Below are 25,823 nucleotides of genomic sequence, written 5' to 3' on the forward strand. Positions count from 1 at the left end.
AATACATTTGATGAGTTTTAATGAATGAATTGAATGGAACTGTAATCGCCAGTTACAAAGATGGTACATATGTCCTATAGCTTGCAGTCTACAGAGGAGATGAAGAATGGGCAGTCATCAGTGCTCTTTGAGATTAAAAAACAGGCTAATAAGAATTCTCCGAAGCTCTCCTACTCCTCTGGTGTGCCTTAATTGTCTCTTCCTTTGTGCTACCTCCTTTCCTGCTAGCCTTTAAATCATTGGCCTATGTTATTTTGGTTGGTGGTCGTCACAAGGCAGTCTTCCTTGTGGAATCTGCAGTCTCAGGTAGTGCTTTATCCCCTTTGGAACTGCCTTCTCAGCTCTGAGTACAATTTGTTCCACACACTCAGACTGTGCAGTCCTGGAAGTCTTGTTTGGTCTCCGACTGTCTTTATCTGAGCTTGTTGGCCCAAGTTGCAGAAACCAACTCAAAGAAATTTGAGTAAGAAGGGATTTATCATAAGGAGCGTAGGGATACTTTACAGGAAGTAGAAAGTGAAATCTGCTTTCCTGTGTGTCTGTCCTCATATCTTTCCTCACTCCCCCTCAAGCCTTGTAGTCTCTCTTTATCCGCTTCTCTATTCATATAGGTCTTCTCCTGCTCAGTTCTGCAGTGCTACTTCTGCAGGCCTGCCCTTGGCTTCAGCAGGGCCAGGTGACCCTATGTGACAGCCATATAGTTCCAATGATCAGTACTGTCCTACTTATTCAGTCTCTGGGTCTCTTACTACCAGCCCTTTTGAGACTCTGGCCCAGAATATGTCAGATCTCCATGCGTACTAAGGGAGTCACACGGCAGGGAAGGTAGAGGGACAGGTCACCTGACTTAAATATAGCTGACTCGATTCACTCTTTCAGCAAGAGATGTGGGTAAGGATAGTCTTGCTTAAGAGGAAGGTTTTAGAAAGCTTCCATGCCTGTTGTCTTCTGGATACTACCTGGAGTTTGTCTTAGAAGTTCTTACTTATATCAAATATCAGACTTTTAAAATCCTTTTCCTATATAAATGTTGGAAATCCATAACCCAAGAAGGCACAGCATTTACCTTGTTTATTTCTACCTGGCATACTCTCAGACTCTAGCACAATGCCTTGCACCTAGCAGGCATTACCTAAATATCTATTGACTGGTCAGGTCCCCAAGTTAGCCCACGGAAGTCCATGCAGCTATTCATAGCAACCATTTATAACAGAGGTTCTATAGGAAAATGCATTCCTAGTCATATCCATTAGGAAAATGCACGTTAGTGTAAAGCAATAAAAAGAATGCTAAAAGGGAAATCAAGATTCTTGTCCCAGCTTTAGCACTAAGTGGGTGTATGACTTTAGATGAGTCATGTAATCTCTCAGGTTTCAGTTGCTTTGTCTTTAAAAGGAATTGAATTGAATGAGAACATCTCTGAGGCTCCTTCCAGCTATAAAATTCTGTGGCTCTAACAGAACGAGGATTAAATTTACTCCACCCTTTCAGTTTTCCCTCCTCATGCTATATATGGGTACAGGAGTTTGGTTATGAAGATTAAGTAGATCCTCACGCACTGATAAACCTCTCAAGCTACATAATCATCATTGTCATCATCATCATGATAAATAATAGTCCTTGAGCACTTACTATGTGTCAGGCACTGTTCCAGGCACTTTACATGTATTAACTAATTTAATCCTAAAGACAACCCTATGTGGTAGGCACTATTATTGTTCTCATTTTTCTGAGGCACTGGAAGATTAAGGAACTTGCCAGTAAATCCTGCCGCTGGAGTTTAAACATAGGTGGTCTGATTCTGAGCCTGAACTCCAACCACAACACATAGTAGTTCTCACTGTGATCTCCAAACCAGCAGCATTACTTCACCCCAGAACTTGTTAGAAATGCATATTTTCAGGTCCCATCCCAAGCCTCCTGAATCAGAAACTCTGGGGCTATAGAAAGCCAGCAATCTGTTTTAACCTTCCAGATGATGCACACTAAAATTCAAGAATTCCTGTCTCCTCTCTTCAGCATTGCATTTCAGCATACCCATTAAGAGGTTCTCTAGGTCTATACTCCCCAAGTATTACAACTGGGAGTTGGGGATGTGGTATCACTGCCCATTTATACATGAAGGAGGCAAGCATCTAAATGTCAGATGATCATAAATTAGGAGCTAGTTATACTATATTTCAAGCTCTCTCTCTCTTAGAGTTGGCATCACTGATGAAATCACTACAGAAAAAAATCAGGAGATGGAGACAATTACAAAGGAGGGAAGAGAGGGCGATTATTCCTTCAGCTGTGCTATAGAGATGAGGAAGCCTCCTCCATGAAGCCCCAGCACAGTCTTTTGACAGGCTGAGCAAACAGAATTAGGGCAGTGCTTCATGTAGTAGGTCCAGATACCCTTTCCTCACACAGGGCGACTCTAGCCTTGCACTGTCCACTAGACGCACGTGATTACTGAGCACTTGAAGAGTGCCCAGTCTGCATTGAGATGTGCTATAAACACCAAATATACACTGGATACCAAAGACAATACATGGAAAAATAATGAAAATAACTTGATAATATTTTATATTGAAATGATAATGTAATATATGTATTGAGTTAAATAAAACATTAAATTTAACTTTGCATTTTCTTTTACTCTTTTAATGTTGCTGATAGAAAATTAAAAATTATGTAGGTGGCTTGCATTACATTCCTATTGGGCAGCACTATTTTAGACTAAGCTTGTAAAGTCCTGTAGTCATCAGCCTTAATGCATACAATATGATGTGTATATGGTTTTTATTTATTGCTAATGATGATTATCAACACTGGAACTGAGAGATCTATGGCAAGGCGAAGACCTGTTATACCAGGGAGCCCAGAACCAGCCCAGAAGTTGGATTCCAAAGGTCACTGTCAGACTGAGAGCCAAAACCAGGTGGTCAGGACAGGATTGAGGGGTAAGGTCATAGAGAAGTCAAAACTGGCTCCCAAGAACATGTTTAGGCAGCATAGCCAGGAACCATGAGCAGGGAGATGGAAAATCAGGTAGTATGAGTGTAAAGTAACTTCCTGCTGCATACCCAGAGCTTTTATATTGTTTCTGATGAGCCAGGAACTAATTTTACAATAGCTTACCTGGGTATGCGAGTGGGAGCAGGTAATTGGAAACACCTGGTTGAGGTAGGTGGCTGGGCACGCTCCAGGAAACAGCAACTTCTGGGAAGTATGTTGTGACAGTAATGATGTTAGGGCCAAATTGGAGCATTTGTTAAATTATAGTCACCTGAAAGTGAGTTTCCATATTCCGTGCATTAGTCTGTGAATTATTGTTGCCTTCATATGAACCTAACTATCTCTACACAGTTTTAAAGAGAAACAGATCCTTACATAGAAACCACAAGCTGAAGGAATTTTTATATTAAAGGCAAAAATATTGATTATTGTATTGAAACAATCAGCTGATATTATAATCGTCATAAGATAGTATATTTTTTCCAGAGATGGCTGCAATAATCCCCCCTATCCTGCACACTCTCTTGCAGTATGACTTTACTACTCTTCTTCTAAAGGGGGAGAGTCTGTTTCTCCTCTTTTGAATTCAGGCTGACCCTATAATCAGTAGTATACAGAGGAGGTGACACCAGGTCACTTTTTTTATGAGGCCTTGCAGATTCTGTTTTGGAAAGAATCTTGGGCTAGACAAATGAATGATGAGGGACCATGGGGCCTGAGCCACGTGGAGGTCTCAGGTGCATCCAGCGCCAAGGACCCAGACCTGTGGGGGAGGCCATCTTGGTACTACAGCCCCAGCCGAATTACCTTGGCCAGCATCACAGGGAGCGGAAATGAGCCATCTCCCCTGAGCCCTCCTGAATCCCTAACTCACATAATCCTGAGCAACAGAAAGGTTTAAGCCACTAAGTTTTAGGATGGTTTATTAAGCAGGATTGGACAAGTGAAACATCCTTTGTTTGTATGTGCATTTTCATTAAGTTTCCTTAATACATTATTTACATGGTCACATAACTTTGGGATACAAATAATTGCTTAAAATAATTCTTTATACACTCACTCAGAATGTATTATGCTGAGCATATATACATACAGGCTGTAGATTTTTCTCAAATTAATTTTGATTACTAAGAAGCCCACAAAATGATATTACATAGGAATGGAAAATATCTTTCTTGATAACCACTTTTATACTGCATAATAGCAGGAAGATGTTGCTGAAAGAGAAACCAATTTTGCTGTCTGTGGCATGGCCTCCCAGCTGAGGGGTAATGCAGGTTGTGATCTAGGGTAATACAAATTGTGATCAAGGCAGAGGGGAAGTAATAATTACCAGATAGCACCATAGTGGCCCTGTGATTTATGGGCCAGTCTGTGAGTCACACTAACCAAATAAGTGCTGAAAAATGAGGGCAGCCATGTCCTGAAGCAGAGAAAGATTGACCTTGGTGAGAGAGTTTTGAGAGAAGTCTGAATTGAAGCTGCAGGCTGCCCTCAGTGCACTTTCCTGTCCTCCTGCCCCTCCTCCCCAATATGATTCTTCAGGAAATATCCAGTCTCGTTCAAATAGTAATAGTAATTGGAAAGGTAATACTCCATGATCTATACCTGAGGTGGGAGTGGGGAAGAGGGCTGCAAGGAGAAGAAATGATGCATTCATACAACAGATGAAGAGCACATATTATAAGGACTTTTATTCAAAGAAAAATATGTAGCTGAAGCTCAGTTAATTGTTCTCTATAGATTCAAAGAAATTACAGGTAATACATTTTAGTTCAGTTTGCTAAAAGCAAAGGTGGGCAAATTACAGGCCATGGGCCAGTTGCCTATTTTGATAAATAATGTTTTATTGGGACACAGCCATGACCACTTGTTTCTGTATTGTCTACGGCCATATTTGTGCTACAATAGCAGAGTTAAGTAGTTGTGTTAAACACCCTGTGACTTGCAAGCCTAAAATATTTACTATCTGGCCCTTTAAGAAAAAGTTTGCTGACCCCTGGCTTAAAGAAAATAAATGAAAGACTTAATCTGAAAGTAATCAGGAAAGACATGGAAGAGAAAAATTCATTTTAGAGACTGAAGCCACATTAGCAATGAATTTTAAAATAAATGTCACTAAAAACAATCAGATGAACAACGTGAAATCACATCAAATAATATGGAAAAGAACAAGCATAAAAATGATTACAAAGGCAATAACAGACATAGAAAATAGAAGAGATACAACATGTGCATAATTGGTGTTTCTGAAAAAGAAATGGAACAAGTAGAAGAGATAGAATATACTCAAAGATTAAGACATAAATATATAACTTGAATCTACATATCAAAAAAGTAGACAATATCCCAGAAAAACTGATTCAGAATTATTAACAAAAGCCTAAGAGCTTTTAGGTTTTATATTATTTCCAGAGGTGAGAAAAACTAATCCCCAACCTTTGAATCTGCAGATTGGTATACTTGGCTAGAATAAAAGGATAAAGGGTAAGGCAGATTTTGACATAGACTCTTTCCTTCAGGGCATATGATATCAATGTGGATGATATCTTAACAGCAAAAATAAGAAGCAAGAGCTATATAGCTTTCTCAATTGCGTTTTATTCTTTTTGTTGTTTTTATTAATTTATTATCTAATGGTTTTTCCTGTTTAGTAACTTTGTATCTTTAAAATGTCTGAAGAATACTTAATCAAAGGAATTCACAAACCACAGTATTTGTACTCAAGAAGAAAGTTAATAGCTAGAGAGGGCCTTAAGGCCAGTTTAGTTTTATGCTAGATGATTTTCTTGATATAGATTTATTTGTTAGTTATTTGGTGGCTGTTTCCCAACTACTGTCTCAGGCTTAACCTCAGACCTACCTACATGGGTCCTGCAAACTGTAAGTCCTGGCCTAGCACAGGACTACTTGAAGTCCTGGCCCAAATTGTAAATACCAAGCTGTCATCATGAAAACAGTTACCGAACAAAGCTTAAAAACAAAATGTATGTGAATGGATCTGCAATTGGCATCCTTTACTGGGAATTTTAGTTTCCATTTGTCCAAATTCCTATGATTTTTATTAGAATATTTTCATAGACTTTCTCCCCTGAAATCAATAAATATAAATATATACATATATTTAGTTCTGTTTTAAGATTATTTTTATGACAGTAGCACATAAAGCAAAAGCACAGGGCTGAAAAGGCAGCAGTCAAATAATGTAGTTAAACATAACCTTGATTAACAAATCTTGTTATTCATGGATGACAGCTCAGTTAATAAGTGTTTGTGGCTTGGATACTGAAGTGGCGGTTAATGCTGAAGTGGAAGCAACTGTAGAATCCAGATTTTTAAGACAAACATACATCACACCTCAAAAGGCATGCATGGAATCAGATGTAGTTAGTCGGCTGTGGTGATGTACTTTGGGTGTTCTCCTTCACTGGTCCAGCTGTGAACAGACTCCAGAGCTGCCAAATCAAGGAAAGAGGAATGACCCTTCACTGCCCACTTCCGCATTCATGATTTGAATGGCCAAAGAGTAGCTTGTGGAAAAGGAGTATTTTTATTTGAAACTTTTTAAAGTTTTATTTTGACTTCTCTAAATTAGATTTGTAGAACAGATAGTTTAATTATATAGTTACAAGAGAGCACATGTCCAAACTTAACTAATATTTATAACTATCTAACTTGGCCTTCAAATGTCAATGGTATGGAGTCAGACCTCTCCCTAAACTTTATGTGCATTTAAAGCAAAATGAATGTGAGACATGATTTAAAAACTGCACTGTTCATTTGACATGAAGGGACATTTTTATGTTGAAGAATCTGAAGCATTGGTACATTCCTTAACTGATTGCCTTTCCTCCCTGTGAGATGGATTAAAAAGCAGATTTTTTTCATTTCCACTAGTGATCAGGTCAGGGCTGAAAGTAAATAAGTATCTGAGGAAGTGGATAAGTCAGTCATATCCTTAAAAGGCACTGAAAGAATGTGGGAAGACTTTGTCTTTTTCCTCCTTTATTCCTTGAGAGACAAAGAAAAAGAATCGACATCTAAAACATGTAACCTTAAAATCCTTTCTACAGTCAGAAGCCAAAGCTGGGTGGCAATTTGATCAGAGATTATGCCCCGGCGGTGTCATGGGTCATATGTTCAGCATGTGAACAGGAAGGTGAGAAGTGGTGAACTTTTGCCTCAGTTGTGCCATCCATCAGAGAATAAATAGACCAAATCAACGTGTGCAGCTGTATAAGGAGATGAGTGGCTGAGTACTTCTCACACAGGGGCCTTTGTGTCCTGGACATGATCTAGCATTATGATGGGATGCACTGGGCCTGGGCTTTGTGGCAAATTACTAACCCATTATCACACCAGAACACAAGATCATTTTTCTTCTAATCCAGAGTGTCACCTGTTCTTCATTTACCAGTCAATAACCATTAATTATGCTCAGTGGAAATTTAAACAAAGCCCTTTCTCTCTGTTAAAACCAGTAAACTATTCAGTAATAACAAATAAATCTGGAGTTGTATATCCTTTCCCTTCCCATTCCCAGACTGGAGTCTGGTACAATATGAACTTTAGAGGAAATGCCTAGAAATTGATAGGTCAAAGGCTGCAGATAGTCTTATGGAAAAGAAAAGAGCAGATTCTTGGCATTCGCTCCAGTGAAAGTGAGAGGCCTCTTCTGATCCCCAGATTCCTGAAAAAAAAGCATCAGGGATTGTGCCCAGCATTTAAAGTAATCTACCATTAACCAGTAATCATATTTTCTCCTTTCATTTTTAGCAAGACTTTGCTTTCTTTCACATGACTAAAAATGTGATTTTTTCAAAACCATTCTAGCACAACATAGTGTTTTAAAAGAAATAAAATAAGCTGAGCGGTCCTGAAAGACCCATTTGAAATGTCATTTTTAGAATGGAAATTTGAGTAAAACACATTAAGTATATACACTAATCCCTCAGAAAAATGTTCAAATAGAAATTCTAGCCAGAAGCATAATTTAATTTTTCCTAAAAACTTTGGAAGTATTTTGAAGAAAGCCAAAACAAGTTTGTGTGTCTGTGTGTGCGCGTGTATACGTTTTTGTGCTCGAGTAAGGTGGGCAGGTCAGCTTAGTTGGGGAAGGGTGGCCAAAGGGCAGGCTCAGTCTCACTGAACCCAACCATGCTGTGTGCCATTGATCACAGGGAAACCCAGGGAGATAACAGGAATTTGTTTCAAGGACCAGGCTTGGGGCTCTTTTACGCGATTGAGAAGGAGAGGTCAGAGTTCCCACACAGATGAGGAAGAGGGCATTCTAGGCCATGGCCCTGCATGTGCAAGACACAGACAGGAAGAGCCGGTCCTCTACTGGGCCTCTGCTAGAACCAGTGTGCCTTGGTGCCCATTACAAAGAAGCCCTCTCTGAGGAGCTTAACAACAAAGGGTGCCGGGCACAGGGCTTGGCCAGCAGAGCTAGGCTGCATTTCAGAGCACAATCGTGTTCTCGGCCTGGAGCGGGTAATAGCGTGCAGCGGCCCTGAGTTCAGGAAGCTACAAACTTTTGTAGACTGTGCTGCATAGGCTTTCCTGATAAAGAGAACATCTAGTATATTGTGCCTTTTTAAAACTGAGCTTTATTATTAATATTAATAAAATGATTATAAAATTTAAAAAGTATTGTGATTAAATTCATCAAATCTCTTATTGCAAAATGAAACTGCAGATATTAATGTGAACAAAACTCTCCTAGCCAAGACAATTTCATCAGTTATTTTTTCAGTAGATCACTGACCCGACTCTTGCCATTGTCCCACCCACTGTGCCACATCTCTGAGGCATGTAAAATTGTCCAAAGTCTCATCTTCCATAGAACAAAAATATGATTTAAAACAATCTTATGGTGGACCAAAAATACAAAATACTCAGAAGAAGTAACTTCAAGTTAAAGAGAAACATTTACTTTTTTTTTTTTTTTAATTTTTAGAAGGCTGCCACAAATTCAAATGAACAAAAAGGAATTAAACTTTTTTGGTTTCATTTTCTAAGAGAAAAGCTGCCCCGTTGATTTTAGCAACCGGCTTTTCAGCTTATCCAGTAGCAGCTAGGGAGACACCAACCAAAAGTTTTCTTTAAATGTTAGAACAAGAGTTCAAGTCATATAATATCGGGGACTGTGTTATAATGAAGTACCTATTATTTTTACCTATTATATTTTGAAAAGTGGGTGGGAGTGATTAAGAAAACTTTTTTGGGGGGGGCTTGGACTTTTCTTAAAGAGACATGCTGTTGTCAGATACCAACTACACTTAATTTTTTTTTAATCTGCATTTTCGATCTGTATAAACAGAACCTTTAAAATTAATGTGCAGCTCCAAACTATAGAAACTATAGGCCTGTATACTGTTGGTAAAAACTGATATAACTCTGTAGAGCCAGGCTGTGACGGTTGCTACAGTGTGTGTCTTAGACATGCAGCTGCATTGTTGCTCAAGTGAACTTCTCATTCCTATTGAAAAAGTCACCTGTATTGAGCACCTGACCTTAAAATGCTGCCTGATGAAATCCTTCAGCGATTCGCAACCTTTTTGGCACCAGGGACCTGTGCTCCTATGAGAAACTAACATCTGATGATCTGAGGTGTAGCTGAGGCTGTGGTGGTAGCGTTGGGGAGAGGCTGCAAATACAGATGAAGCTTCGCTAGGTCACCTGCCGCTGACCTGCTGTGCAGCCCGATTTCTAAAAGGCCACTGACCGGGTACCAGTCCACGGGCTGGGGGTTGGGAACCCTTGCCTTAACTGATGCAGACGTTCTCATTGCCCCTCAGAAATATTTTTAAAAGTAATAGTACTATTCATTACATGATTGTTTTTCCATTAATGATTCTTGAATATATTCTTTTTGATGTCACCACAATGGTAAAATTTTCAACTTTGTTGTTAAGAAATTTGGTTCTATTTGGGGGGACAAACATCTGTCTTTAAATGACTTTTCCTTACCTCCCATCCATGATATGAAGATATATTAGACCATACTTTCCAAACTCTTCTTAAATGTGTTATAGAAACATTATTTGCCACAGATTCTCTTCAACATCTTATTCCTCTAAATTGTAGTTCAAGGACCTCTGCATGAGTCATCTGGGATGTTAAGGATAAAGATGCCCAAAGCATGTTCTCTGCTGAGTCCAAACTTCTGTGACTGTGGCCCATGCATCTACACTGAACTGTTCTCCACATGATTCCAATGTTCATTAAAGTTTGAGAGCCACTACTGTAGCCATTAGAATATTGTATTAAATTCCTGGTTATTTTCTAGCTCTACATGTTAAAGTATTTAAACATGGAGACTATCAGACCAGGGTAGTACTTAATGTCTTGCTAGCCTGTGTAAGTAAACCAAAACCTAAACCAGAGTCAATTCACTCAAATCCAAGAAAATGAAACTTAAGAACAGCCAATCACAAGCAGCTAATTTGACTTTCGCAAATAAGACAACTGTATAAGCTATAGACAATCAAATAATTGCTTTGCTTTGCTTTGCTTCAGTGTCTACTCTTAAAAACCTTGTCCCTGGCTCTTGTTGGTGGAGCACTCCTAACCACCTTGGGTTTAGCACTGCCCTATTTGAGTAGAAGTATGATCAAATAAACACTTACAATTTTTAATATGCCTCAGTTTACCTTTTAACAGTATCCATGCCCAATTATTTGAGTTTGATAACATTAATTTTCCATGCGGCCACTGGGTGCAACTTTAATTTGGATTTGCCTCTCTCTCTCTCTCTCTCTCTCTAGGCTATGTGGCTGATGTTGCAGAATGATGAGCCAGAGGATTTTGTCATAGCTACTGGAGAAGTCCATAGTGTCCGGGAATTTGTAGAGAAATCATTTTTGCACGTTGGGAAAACCATTATGTAAGTATAACTGAGTGTTAATATCTGCATTCATCAAACATTTTCTGGCAGGTTTGTATATGTTCTTGTTATTCTGCCTCAGTTTTGTCTTTTTTCCCTTATTACTCTCTTATAAAGCATTACATGAAGTTTCAATATGGAGGGTCTTTGTTCTTTGCATCCAACCACAGTTATAGTCTATGTGAAATGTTTGTTGCCATCTAAGCAGTCTTTTTAAAATTTCTTTTGTCTTTATTTATTTAATATTCTTTCTTTTTAAAATGTTTTAAATTAATTTAATTTTAAATTTTTTATTACAATGTATATATGGTTGACTATGATGTTACTATGGCCAATATCATATTGATCTGGTAAGATCATGTTGCTCTTACCAGATCAATATGATAGCATTACACAATCTTTTTTAACACTTTAACTTGATATATTAAAATTTTTAAACAGTAAAAACTTACAGAAAAGTTTCAAATACATTATAAACAACCTTTTTTCTCTGAATCATTGCAAGTACATTGCCTGCCCCATTACCCAGGACTTTTGTGTGTCTTTCCTATAAACAGTGACATTCTCTCACATAAACACAATACAAACATCAAAATCAAGAAATCGATCATGATAAATTGCTACTGTCTAATCATCAGATCTGATTTACGTTTTGCTAGTTGGGCGAATGCTATATTTTATATCAAAATGATCCAGTTTATAATCGTGCACTACATTTACTACATTATACATTTGAAGTCAGATTTTTATTGGAATATTTGAAAGTTTCGTGGGAAATTTTTCATTATAGATGGAAGATTGGAAGAGTCTTCCTTTTTTGCCAATTTTTTTTTTTTTTACTTTGGTAAAATATATATATAACAAATTTTACCATTTTCATCATTTTTTCATTTTATTTTAAAATAATTTATTTTGTAATTACATTTAACATTCAATATTATATTACTTGCAGGTTTGCAACATAGTTATTACACATTATATAACTTAGAAAGTGATCCCCCGATAAATTTTGTACCCACCTAACACCATGTATACTTATTACAATATTATTGACTTTACATCCCTGTTCTAATTTTACATCCGTGTGACTATTTTGTAACTGCCAATTTGTACTTCTTAATTCCTTTACCTTTTTCACCCAGCCCACCATGCCCCCTTCATCTGGCAACTATCAATTTATTCTCTGTATCTATGAGTTTGTTTTTATTTTTAGATTCCACATATAAACAAAATAATTTGGTATTTGTCTTTCTCTGTCTGACTTATTTCACTTAGCATAATGCCCTCTAGATCTATTCGTGTTGTCACAAATGGTAATATTTGATTCTCTTTTATGGCCAAGTAATAGTTCATTGTAGATATATACCATTCTTCTTTGTCTATTCATCTTTCATCTTTTTTTAATAATTTTTTTTATTTTTCAATTGAAGTTGACATTTAATATTAGTTTATATTAGTTTCAATTGTACAGCATAGTGGTTAGGCATTTATATAACATTAAATGGCCCCCTGATAAGCCTAGTACCCACCTGACACCATATATAGTGGTTACAATATTATTGTCTACGTTCCCTATACTTTACTTTATATCCCCGTGATGACTTTGCAACTGCCAATTTGAACTTGTTAATCATTTCACCTTTTTCACCCAGCCCCTTTATCTCCCTCCCATGTGGCAGCCATCAGTTTGATCTCTGTATCTATGAGTTTGTTTCTGTCTTGTTTGTCTATTTTGTTTTTTTAGATTCCATGTGTAAGTGAAAGTAGATGGTATTGTCTTTCTCTGTCTTACTTCACTTAGCATAATACTCTCGAGGTTTATCCATATTATCGCAAATGGTAAGATTTCATTGTTTTTTTAATATTTCCTTGCATATATATACCAATTCTTCTTTATCCGGTCATCCATCGATGGATACTTAGGTTACTTCCATATCTTGGCTATTCTAGAAAATGCTGCAGTGAACATAGTGGTGCATATATCTTTTGAATTAGTGTTTTAGATGTCTTCGGATAAATACCCAGAAGTGGAATTGCTGGGTCTTATGGTGGTTCTATTTTTAATTTTTTGAGGAACCTCCATGTTGTACCAATTTGCAATCTCTTCAGCAGTGCACAAGGGTTCCCATTTCTCCACATCGTTGCCAACACTTGTTGTTAGCTGATTTATTGATGATAGCCATTCTGATTTTAAGGAATATACTTTTAGCTTCTCATTGTTAAGTATGATATTAGCTGTGGCTTTGTCATATATGGCCTTTATGACGTTGAGGTATGTTCTCTATATTCTTACTTTGCTGAGAGTTTTTATCATAAATGAAAGGTTTGAAAAGGATAGTTAATTTTTCTTTGAATGTTTGATAAAAGTCACCTGTGAAGCCATCTGGTCCAGCACTTTAGTATGTTGGGAGTTTCGATTACTGATTTGATTTTATTAGTAGTTATTGGTCTGTTCAGATTTTCTTTTCCTTCTAGATCAGAGTCCCCAACCTTTTGGCACCACGGTTCATGGAAGGCAGTTTTCCCACGGACCAAAGGTGGGGGATGGGGTGGTGTCAGGATGCTTCAAGCACATTATATTCATTGTGCACTTTATTTCTATTATTATTATATTGTAATATGGAATAAAATAATTATACAACTCACCATAATGCAGAATCAGTGGGAGCCCCAAGCTTGTTTTCCTGCAACTAGATGGTCCCATCTGGGGGTGATGGGAGACGGTGACACCTGAAGTATATTACTTATGTCCATTCTACTCCATAATCTCATTTTGGTTGCTGTCACTGCAGAAAACCCTGCTTCACAAAGACAGGGTGTTGGAAACGGAAGCAGGCTTTTCAGTGCTTTTGTGGCAATCTCAGGATAGTCCATCTTGACTTTAATTCAGAATGTATGGAGATTTGAAGTTGTCTCAAACATACTTTTAAGGCCACCTTCATTTGTGATCTCCAGCAGTTGATCCTCTTCTAGCATGGACAAAGTTAATTAACTCGGCTTATTCACAATTTGGTTGTGGATCCATTCCTTTCCAGTTCAGGGATCTTTTGTGGTTGGGAAGTAAAGCTCAAACTCTTTTGAAAGCTGAGATACGTGATCATGCACCAGCTGGGAGAGAGAAGGCCCTGGCTCAGTCTCTTTAAAAATCTTTGCTAATGTTTGAAATGTGTCAAAAATAGTAATGTTCACTTGTCTCCTCCACAATTCTAGTTTGGCTTTGAATGCAGCACTTTATCTGCTGACTTGAACATAGTTGTCATTCTCCCCTGAAGTGACAGATTGAGTTCGTTAAGCAGGTTGAATATGTCGCACAGGTAAGCAAGTTTTGAGACCCATTCTGTGTCACCGAAATGTGCTGCCAGTCGTTATTTGTTTTTCTAAAAGAAATCTCTAGAGCGGCCCTCAAAACTCAAAAACTCTGGCCAATGATCTACCTTTAGAAAGCTGTCTCACTTCCGTGAATAAGAGAAGATGTATGTGCTCTGCATCCAACTCCTCACAGGGCTGCACAAACAGACATCAGTTAAGGGAATGTACTTTAATGTGGTTGAAAATTTAATTATATCCTGCAAAATGTTGTTAAGTTTAGGTGACATTTTTCGGCTAGCCAGCATTTTCTTATGGATGACACAGTGCATAGACTGACATTCAGAAGCAACTTCTTTGACCTGAGTAGTGAAACCAGAAAGCCATCCAGTCATGGCAGCCGCTCCATCTGTGCATATACCTACACAAAATGACCAATTCAGTTTTCCTGATATGTAATTATTCGAAGACTTGAATAGTTCTGCAGCTGTGGTTTTGGTTGGCAATAAAAGTGCACATAACTTATCTTCATACACATCCTCCTGAAAAATAGATTGCACAAAAACAAGCATTGTTGCCTTGTTGTCAACATCGGTAGACTCGTCAACCTGGATTGCATGCCACAGTGACTCATTAATCCTCTCTAACAATTGTGCCTCAATATCCTCTGTTATTTCATCAATTCATCTGGTTACGGTGCTGGCCGAAAGAAGAACACATGCCACCTACTAAATTGCAGCCTCTCCTAAATAGTAAAGGGCTTCTTAGCTTTTAGCAATGTGGTTAGCCACTAAGAATGATGCTCTCAGTGCAGACACATTTGATGAAATGGTGGCCTTCAATAGTTGCTTCTGTTCTTCATGTTTGTTTTTTTCTTTTAAAAAACTCCTAAGGCTTGTCTTTTAATGCAAGATACCTGGTCTCCATGAGGCGAAGCAGTTTCGAAGGTTTCATGGCTTCCTTGGATAGCCAGTTGCCACATATTATACATAGTGGGCTTGGAGAATGTGAATCCATAATGAACCTGTAATTTAAGTAGGACCTTTGTTTTCTTTTCAATGCAGCTTTCTTTTTATGGTAGTCTTAGAGTCTTCTGCTCTCTCATCATGGGGTCTTTCCCCCTTTTCAAAGAAGCTCTCCAGCGATGTTTGTTTTTTACTCATTTTGGCTAGGGTTAGCTTGTGGGCTTACCAAAACAGTGATTGAGACAAATACTCAGTGTGGGAATGAGACGTGATGGAAGTGCTAAATAAAATAATGGGCAGGCCACACATAGACTGAAATAAGTGTCAGATTCTGACTTAACACCTGCCACCAGATGCAGCTTAATTGTCACTTGCCACTCACTGATAGGGTTTTGATATGGGTCTGCAAGCAATTGATTAATTTGTGGTCTCTCTGCCATCAAACCTCTCTGCTAAACCAGTGCTAGCATCACCACCTCAGCTCCACCTCAGATCATCAGACATTAGATTCTCATAAGGAGAGCATAACCTAGATCCCTCACATACTCATTTCACAATAGGGTTTGCACTAATAGGATTCTGCATAGACAATGCAGGACTATGATCCCTAGTAGAAAAGAAACAAATGAGGTGAGCATCGCAATCAACTTATTCTTCTTCCTGGGGTTGCAGTCTTGACCATGGAAAATGGAGTAAGAGCTTCAAGCAGAAAACAACTGTGTTCCTAAGTTGAGGAGGAAAAGATCAGAATTCAAAGAGTCTGAGGCATCTGAATGTTGTGGGACAGAGTACTAGAAAGTTGGGATCTACAAAGAAAAAGGCTTTGAGGACTCCACCGAATCCTTATTGAATAATAAGATGTAGATGTGTAAGAAAAAATTGCATAAGCTCAAAGAATTACCTGGGAGCTGGAAACTCAGTGTTGCTTAAAGCTTACTCACATCTGGGACATGTTTGAATTTCAAACCAGCCATAATGGAGAGACCTTGTTCATCTCTCAGAGAATGCAATACAGATTCCAGAATTCAATATTGGAGGAAATCCCTAGAGTAAAGACTACTCTAGATTCAAGCTTTCAAAGTTTAAATACAAACTTCAAAAGAATCGAACTGGACACAAATAACAGTCTCCAGCATAACAAAGCCCAATGTTCTTCAAAAGAAGACAGTAAAATCTAGACTTAATAACATAAAATTCGGAATGTTCAGCATTCAATCAAATTAGTAGAAGTCTCAAGAAGCAAGAAAATGTCATCTATTACAAAGAGAAAACTCGATCAATAAAAACAGACTGGGGAATAATAAAGGTGATAGTATGAGCACACAGGATGTTAAAAGAGCTATTATATTTATGTTCAAGTATTTTAAGAAAAACATGGGTATAGTGAAAGAGGGAAGTATATACTTTAAAAGACCTAGAGATGAAATATTATGTCTGAAATGAAAATTTCACTGTTAGCATTGAGAGCAGATTAGATAATGCGGAAGAAAAGACTAGCGAACAAACTTATAGGCATAATAATAGAAATGATACAAGATGAAGCACACAAAGAAAAAGACTAGAAAAAAATAAGAGTCTCCATGACCCATGTGTCAATATTAAATAAATAACATTTGTGTAATTAGACTTCCAGGGAGAGAAATGGGGGAAGGCACAGAAAAAAAAAAAAAGAATAAAAGAATGGCCAAAATTTATCCACATTTGATGAAAACAATAAAATCACAGATCCCCAAGAGACTTAATAAATCCCAAGCATGATAAACAACAAAAATCCCACCAGGGTACATAATCAAATTACTAAAAATAAATGCTAAAGAGAAAATCTTAAAAGCACCCAGAGGAGAAAGAGAATTATTTACAGAGAAACAATTGCAAGAATCTTTGTTATCAAAAACTGTGCAAGGTAGAAGACAAAGGAGCAACATCTTTAAACTGCTGAAAACATCTTTAAATTGCTAAAAACAAAAAACCCACACCCTAGAATTCTATATCTAGGGAAGCTGTTTCAAAAATGGAGATGAACTAAAGACTTTTTTCAGACGGACAAAGGCTGAGATGGTTCATTGCCAGCCTTTGTTAGAAGGAAAATGATAATAGTTTAAAGCTTTATATGGAGGAATGAAGAGCAAGAGAAATAGTAAATGTGTAGGAAAATATTAGATTTTTTCCCTCATTTAAAAAAATTAAAGGCGATTGTTGAAATAAATATAATAATGCTATATTGTGAAGTTTTTAATACATATGAAAATAAATTATATGACAACAGAAGCATAAAATATGGTGACAGAATAAGAGCATTTCACCATTATATTGTTTATAAGATTCTATACTAGGTATGAATTTGTGTAAAATTATTTGAAGATAGACTGCAATAAGTTAAAGTACATACTTTAAACTCTAGAGAAACTACTAAAAGCAAAACAAAAAAATAGCAGTAAGCCAATAGTGGTGTTAAAATGAAATCCTAAAAAGTACTCAATCTAAATGAAAACAGGAAAAGAGGGAATGGAAAAAATAAAAGATGGTACAAATGGAAAAGAAATTGTAACTATTTATAATTACATTCATTATAAATGCTCTACATACTCCAAAAGGGAGATATGATTAGTCTTGATTTTTAAAAAAAAGCAATATGCTATCTATAAGAGACACACTTTAAATATAAACACATAGATAGGTTAAAAGTAAAAGATGAAGAAAGCAAACATGCAAACACTAATCAGAAGAAAGCTGGAGTGACTATATGAGACAAATTAGACTTCATATGATTAGAAGGAATAAAAAAATATTTCATAATTTTAAAGGGATCAGTTCATCATGAAGAAATAACAATTTTAAATATGTATACACCCAGTTATAGTTATTTCAAAATACTGATAGAACCAGTTTAAAATAGACAAGTAAACTTCATATTTGGATACTATAACTATTCTTTCTTTGTGACTTACAGACAAGTAGAAAGAAAATCTTCGAGGATATGTAAGTCCTGAACGACTTCATAATCCTACTTGACCTAATTAGTATTTATAGAACATGCCAAAAACAGAATGCACCTTCAAGTGCACATGAAACATTCACCAAGATAGACCATATTCTGTGCCATGAAAGAAGTCTGTATAAATTTTGAGGAATTAAAATTACAAGAATATTTTTTTTCTGAATATAATTAAATTTAATTAGGAATCAATAATGGGAAAATATTAGAAGTCCCTAAATATTTGGAAACCAGACAACACACTTCTAAATAATTTACAGGTCAAAGAAGAAATTACAAGGTAAATTGAAATATATTTTGAACTAAATGAAAATAAAAACAGCATACCAGAATTTGTGGAATACAGCTAAAGCAATGCTTTAAAAGAAATTTGTGGCTTTGAATACTGATATTAAAAAAAGAAGAAAGATACCAAACCAGTTATCCAAGCTTTCATCTTAAGAAGATAGAAAAAGGAGAACAAATTAAACCCAAAGCAAACAGAAAAAAGTAAATAATAAAGACAAAAATAGACACTGATGAAATAGGAAACAGAAAAACAGTAGAGAAAATCAGTACAACCAAAACTTGTATAAACCTGTATCCAGACTGATTAGGAAAAAAAGAGAGGACACAAATGGTATCTATTAGAATTAAAAGGAGGAACATTATAGATCCTCCAGACATTAACAGAAATAATAAGGAAATATTACAAACAACTTTTCACCAATGACTTTGTTAAATTAGAGGGGATAGACAAATTGCATGAAAGACAAATTGCCAAAACTGACTCAAAAAAAAAAAAAAATAGAAATCTTAATAGTTCTATAGCTGTTAAATTGTATTTCAAACATTTAAGGAAGAAAATAATATCCTTCTTGTAAACTCTTAGAAGAGAGAATACATCCTAATTTTATGAGGCCAGCATTACCCTGGTACTAAAAACAAAGAAAATAAATGCATAGACTAGTATTCCACATGAACATAGAAACAAAAAATCACTAAGAAAACATTATCAAATTAAATCTATCAATATATAAATAGTTGATACACCGTGACTAAGTAGGATTTATCCTAGGAATGTAAGATTGGTTTAATATTTAAAAATCAATGTAATTCACCATATTAAGAAAAAAAGAAAGTCTGATTTTATTACTCCTTTTCAACATTGTCCTGAAACTCTCAGTCAAATATAAAAAAGAAAAGTAAATGAATGGAAAAAGTATGTTTGTCTTTATTCACAGATAGCATGATGGATTACATGGAAAACCTAAGTAATCTACCAAAAAAGTTACTAAAACTAGCAAATTGATTTAGCAGTGTCACAAGATACAAGGTTTTACATAAAAATTGATTTTATTTCTATGTATTGCCAATGATCAATTGGAAATTGAGTTTTCTTAAAAAAGCATAATACCACTTACAATAGAATCAGAAAAACATGAAATACTTAGAGATGAATTTAATAAACTATATGAAAGATTTGTACACTAAAATCTAAAAGATATTGATGAAAGAAATCAAACAAAGCCTTAAATAAATGGAGAAATATACCATGTTCTTGGATTGAAAGACTGAATGTTGTTAAAATGTTGATTCTCTTGAAATTAATCTATTGATAGAGTCAGTGCAATCCCAATCAAAATCATAGGTTTTTTGAGGGAAGAAATTGACAGGTTGATTCTAAAATGGAACTAGAATCATTCTGAGATCAAAGCTGGAGAACATTTACTCCCTGATTTTAAGACTTCTTTTCAACAAATGGTGCTGGAATAATGAACAATCATATGGAGAAATAACAGTGAGACTCAGCCCATAAATCATACCACACACAAAAATTAATGGAAATGAGTCATAGATCTACATGTAAGAGATAAAACTAAAAAACTGTTAGATGAAAACAAAGTAGAAAAGCTTTGTACCCATGAGGTAGGCAAAGATTTCTTAGGTGGTTTTCTAATTATTGAATTAAAAGAGTTTTTATGTTTTGCAAATATGTTCTCTCAGTCCATGATTTACATTTTTAGTTTCTTAGTAGTGCCTTTCAAATAGCAAAAATTTTACTTTGTCATGTAGGTTTATCATTTTTATGGCTTTTTGTTTTGTGTATTATGTTTGCATTGAATGTTTAGACCAATTTGAGTCAAAGACAAGGATCTCTTAGTATACTAAAAGCAAGAACCATTTAAAAAAAAAAAAAAGACCAAAAAAATACCACAATTAAAAATCTCTATTGTTTGAAAGTGACTATTAAGGACTTTTGGTCAAGATGGTGGAGTAGGTTAATGCTGGGCTCATCTCCTCTCACAGCCACATCAAAATTACAACTAAATTATAGAAAAACCACCTTGGAGAACCACCTGAAGTCTAACTGAATGGAAATCCTATAGCTAAAGATATAAAGAAAAAGCCACTTTGAGACTGCTAGAAGGGACAGAGATGAGAAATGGGCTGGTCCCACACCCACATGTAGTGGTTATGAATCTGGAGGGATATCTCAACTGTAGAGGTCCCTACTGAAGAGCAAGGGATCTCAGCCCCAATCTGGGCTCCCCAGCTCAGAACACCAGTGCCAGAAAGAGGAGTTCCCCCAACATCTGGCTATGAAAGGCAGTACAAACTCCAGCCAGGTAAAAAAGAGGGATGCTGTAGACCAAGGCATCCTTTTAAAGGGCCCATGCACAGGCTCACAGATACTCGTCCTAAGCCCCAGAGAAGTGACAGTGCTCGAAAAGTGCCAGGAATATAAAGGGAGGAACAGAATTGTCTGGCTTCAGGGCAAGGGTTGGTGGGGCCACTCTCTTTGGAACTAAAGTGCTGCAAGTGACATTGTTCCTTTATTGAGCTCTTGCCTCACCCCAGGTGCAGGCGCAGCATCAGGCAAGTGCCAAGTCTGAGTCTTCATTAACCAGGCTAAAACCACTCTCACCCCACCCTGATGATTCTCTGAGATTCCTTCCCACCCAGTTCACCTACCCAGCCTGAACCTCTTTTAGTGGCTCTTCCTCACACCTGCCCGCCTAGGACCATGCTGCAGACTTTTTTAAAATCTCAAAGGTCCATAAACCCCCAAAAAGCAGTGACTGGCCTCAGCGTGCCCTGTACTTCTTGCTAAGCAGCCCCAACCGCAGCATGAGTAACAGCCAGCTGCTGTTTACAGTATAACCTTTCCCAAACACCTCCAAGCGCAGCACAGGCAGCTACCAATCGCAAATCACTTAGTAGTTTCTATCAGGTGGCCCTAGGCCAGGCAAAGGCAGCAGCTGACCTTGGCCTACATTGGAGCCCCTCCCAGAAGGCCCCAGGAACAACACAACTGTTGGCTGGCTTCACACAATACCAGAGAACCACCCAACTAATGCCACAAACAACACAACCAAAGGATGGACTCAGCTTGCACCAGAGCCCTGTTAAAGCAAATCCCCCTCCATGGGTTCAGCCCCCATACAACAACTTGTCTGCTGTAGTCACAGCCACACAGTCATCCTGAAGGTCAGTACCCCCACTGATGTGCCAACAGCAATCAAGGCTCAACTACAATAGGAAGGTACACCCAACACACAAAAGGGGTGCCACTGGAATATCTCATTCATGTGAACAGGGAGACTGCACCACTGGGCTCCACAGGACACCTGCTACATAAGGTGAGTCTACCAAGACAGAGAGTCATAGAAGATCTACTTAATACATAGAAATAAACACAAGGAGGCAGCCAAAATGAGGAAACAAAGAAATATGTCGCAAATGAAAGAAAAGGACAAAACCCCAGAAAAAGAACTAAACAAAAAGGAGGCAAGCAATATACCAGATACAGAATTCAAAATACTGGTTATAAGGATGTTCAATGAACTTAGGGGAAGAATAGATGATCTCTGTAAGAACTTACACAAAGATATAAGAAACATAAGAAAGGAGATAGAAAACATAAAAAAAAAAAACAGTCAGTAATTATGAATACCATAACTGAAATGAAGAATACATTCGATGGAATCAACAGCAGATTAGATGAAGCAGGAGATCGAATCAGCAATTTAGAGAATGGAGTAGTGGAGGATACCCAATCAGAACAGCAATAAGAAAAAAGAATCCAAAAAAATGAGGATAATTTAAGGAGCCTCTGGGACAACATCAAGCATAATATTCACATTATAGGTGTACCAGAAGGAGAAGAGAAAGCAAAGAATTGAAAACCTATTCGAAGAAATAATGATAGAAAAACTTCCCTAACCTAGTGAAGGAAATAGACATACAAGTCCAGGAGGAACAGAGAGTTCCAAACAAGATGAACCCAAAGAGGCCCACACCAAGACACATCATAATTAAAATGCCAAAGGTTGAATACAAAGAGAGAACCTTAAAAAGCAGTCAGAGAAAAGCGGTTCATTACCTACAAGGGAGCTCCCATAAGACTGTCAGCTGATTTTTCAACATAAGCTTTGCAGGCCAGAAGAACTTGGCACAAAATATTCATGGTAAGGAAAAGCAAGGACCTACAACCAAGATTATTCTACCCAGCAAAGCTACCATTTAGAATCGAAGGAGAGATAAAGAACTTCCCAAACAAGAAAAAGCTAAAGGAGCTCATCACCACCAAAACAGTATTACAAGAAATATTAAAAGGACTTCTTTAAGAAAATCAAAAATATGAATAAGCAAATATAGCAAAGAAAAAAATTCTCACTGACCAAAGCAAACACATAATAAAAGCAGTGGATCAGTCAACACTTAAGTTAGTACTAAGGTTAAAAGGCAAAAGTAGGAAGATCATGTGTAATTACAACAGTAAATTAAGTGATACACACACACACACATCCAGAAGAAGTAAAAAATAATTACAAAAACATAAATGTGGAGGGGGTGAGTAAAAAATGGTAGTGATTCTAGAATGTGTTCAAACTTAAGCAACTATCAAGTTAAAATAGCCTGAAGAAACATAGCTTAATATATATGAAGCACATGGTAACCACAAACCAAAAATCTACAAGATATATACAAGAAAAAAAGAGAAAGGAATCTAAACAAACAACACTACAGAAAGTCATCAACATACCAGAAAGCAGAAAAATAAGTAAGGAACAGAGAACTACAAAATAATTAAATGGCAATAACTACATACCTATCAATAATTACTTCAAATGTAAATGGAGTAAATGTTCCTATCAAAAGATGAATGGATATAAAGACATTCAGTGTAACTGAGATCTGGGAAATGCGCATTTTAACCCATTGTAATAACCATTACATTTCCTTTAGAATGGCCAAATGAAAAAGATCAAAAGCGCCAAGTATTAATGAGCATGTTGGAACAACTGGAACTCTCATACATTACTGATGAAAATATAAATGTTACAACCACTTTAAAAATTAGTTTGGCTTTCTTGTAAAATCACATTTATATTTGCCACATGACCAGCAATTTTACTAGACATTTACATATATATATATATGTGTGTGTGTATATATATATATATACACACACATATATATATATACACACACATACATACATATATATATATATGTATATATAGAGACTAAGGCATTAATAGAATTACAGCTTTATTCCTAATAAAACATTACCTCCCTCAAAGTTTAATGAACTAGTAAGTGGATAAACAAATGTGGTTTGTTCATATAACAGAATACTATTTCATAATGAAAAGGAGTAAACTACTGACCCACATAACAACATGATTCAATCTTAAAATCATTGCACTTCATTAAAGAAGTCAACCACAAAAGAGTACATACTATAGAATGCTACTTATATGATATTTCAGGAAAGAATAATTTGTACTTATAGAAAGCCAATCAGTGGTTGCATGAGCATGACTGGGGCTGAGTGTGGCATGAGTGACCAGGAAAAAGGACAGGGAATCTTCTGGAGTGGTAGAAATGCTTTATATCTTGATCGTGGTGGTGCATACATTTTTCAAAACTCATCAAACTATATACTTTTATACATTTTCTGCTTGTAAATTATACCTCAATATAGTTGACTTTTTAAATAAAAAGAATAGAAAACAAAGAACTTAAGTGTCCATCATCAAGAAATGTTTAAGTGAATTTGATCAACTGTTTTACAATTAAAAATAATGTTAAAGAGGAAGTTGAATAACATGAAATGTCATTATGACAATGTTAAGTGGCAAAAAAACAGGATATAGTTTAGCTCATTTACATGATTGAATTTCCTAAAATTATGCCTATAAAAGATTAGAAAAAAACACACTAAAAATTTAATAATGGCAGTTTCTACATGGTGGAATTATGGGTGACTTTTAGTATTCTACTGAATATATTTCTCTGTATCCAAATTTTGTATAATGAACACATATGTTTTCATTAATAAGAAGTCACTTTACAGATAATTTTTAAAAATAAGGTAGTATTGCTAATGAATCCCCAGACAAGTGCCTTTTGAACTGCCTTTTGAAAAGTATATGAAACTTGGTCATTCTCCCATCTTGAAGAATGTTGTTTTCAGTCACCAAGTCATTCTTCTGTCCTATATTCCCATGGCCAAAATGCCTGTTTTTTGACCTAGCAAAGTCTTTCACAAGCTAGGATGCTATTTCAGGAGATAACAGACTAAACCACAAATCAAGCTTTTAGTAGTATATTAAAAATTGCCTTTGAGTGATATATAAAATTTTGGTAAAATCAAAAACTTTTTCCAAATTCTTCTGGAAAAGAGAGATGGATGTGAGATACTGTTCATTCTAAATTATCTAAAGACTTTGCTTTAATGAGGGTCTTCTGAGTGGCAGTGTATCACAATGGTGGCAGTTATCACCTGTGAGCCCAGTACCTGTTTCAGGTCTTTCTGTGTCATGTCACTGGAGTTGTGGGAACAGAATATTTACAATGCATACTCTTCATAGTTTGTCTGAAAATATAAAATTCCTTCTCAGGGCCAGATAATAAAATCATGATGGCTTTGTGAATGCTGTCTGCAAGTTATGTTCTATTGTTTATTTTTTTTCAATTTCCTTCCTCTGGATCTTCTTTGGGCTCTGTGCATCAGCATACCGATCTCAGCTGGAAGAAGAGCAGGGAGGCCACAGGCAATTCCATGTGCTAGGGCCAAAGCTGCTCCTTAAGCTTCAGAACTCTCTTGCATCTGTGAGCTTTTGTCCGGGCCAAGGAGTTCTACTTGGGAACAGTGTCTACACAGTAGGAAGCCAGGCAGAAATGAGCAAAGAAAACACACTAGGATCTGAGCAAAGCTTAGAAGGCCAAGGATAGTATTGTACCTTACTAACTCATAGTTTTATTACAATTTGAGGAAACATACTTTTCTAGACCTTCAGGAGTGCATACCTCTTTCTCCCAATTATAGTGTTTTAATTTATTTCATGACTTGGTCAATTCCATTCCTGAGACATTCATCCTTATGTGTACACAGTGTGGCATAATGTCGTATGCCATAAAAGCACAGTCCCAGCGCCACATCTAGGTTTGAATCCCAGCTCTGCAGTTTCCTAAGGAACTTATTTATCCTGTCTCCTTTTTCCAACTGTAAAAGGGGTATTAAGAGTTCCTACCTCACAGGGGTGATGTGAAGATTAAGTGAGTTAATATATGTAAAGCACCTAAAACAGTGCCTGATAAGTTAAAGGTTGCAGATCTAATGAACCATCTCTTTGTCTCTGACACCTGACCCCTTCTGAGAAGTAATTGGCCCCTT

The 25,823-nt window shown here is 36.6% G+C and overlaps 1 protein-coding gene across 5 annotated transcripts in view; it reads left to right on the plus strand.

Moving 5' to 3' along the window:
* The window catches only part of GMDS (GDP-mannose 4,6-dehydratase), a 607,022-nt gene that overhangs the window by 463,490 nt on the left and 117,709 nt on the right, over nt 1–25,823 (plus strand). For 4 of the 5 annotated variants that reach the window (XM_025041522.1, XM_025041523.1, XM_015599051.2 and 1 more), the window contains one exon: nt 10,770–10,888. In XM_025041522.1, coding sequence (XP_024897290.1) covers nt 10,770–10,888 — 119 coding nt within the window. Of the gene's footprint in view, nt 1–10,769; nt 10,893–25,823 lie in introns of all 5 variants that reach the window. The other variant, XM_025041524.1, reaches the window with a different exon arrangement.

This window comes from Pteropus alecto, unplaced genomic scaffold (assembly GCF_000325575.1).
Source record: "Pteropus alecto unplaced genomic scaffold, ASM32557v1 scaffold389, whole genome shotgun sequence".
Taxonomy (NCBI): Eukaryota; Metazoa; Chordata; class Mammalia; order Chiroptera; family Pteropodidae; genus Pteropus; species Pteropus alecto.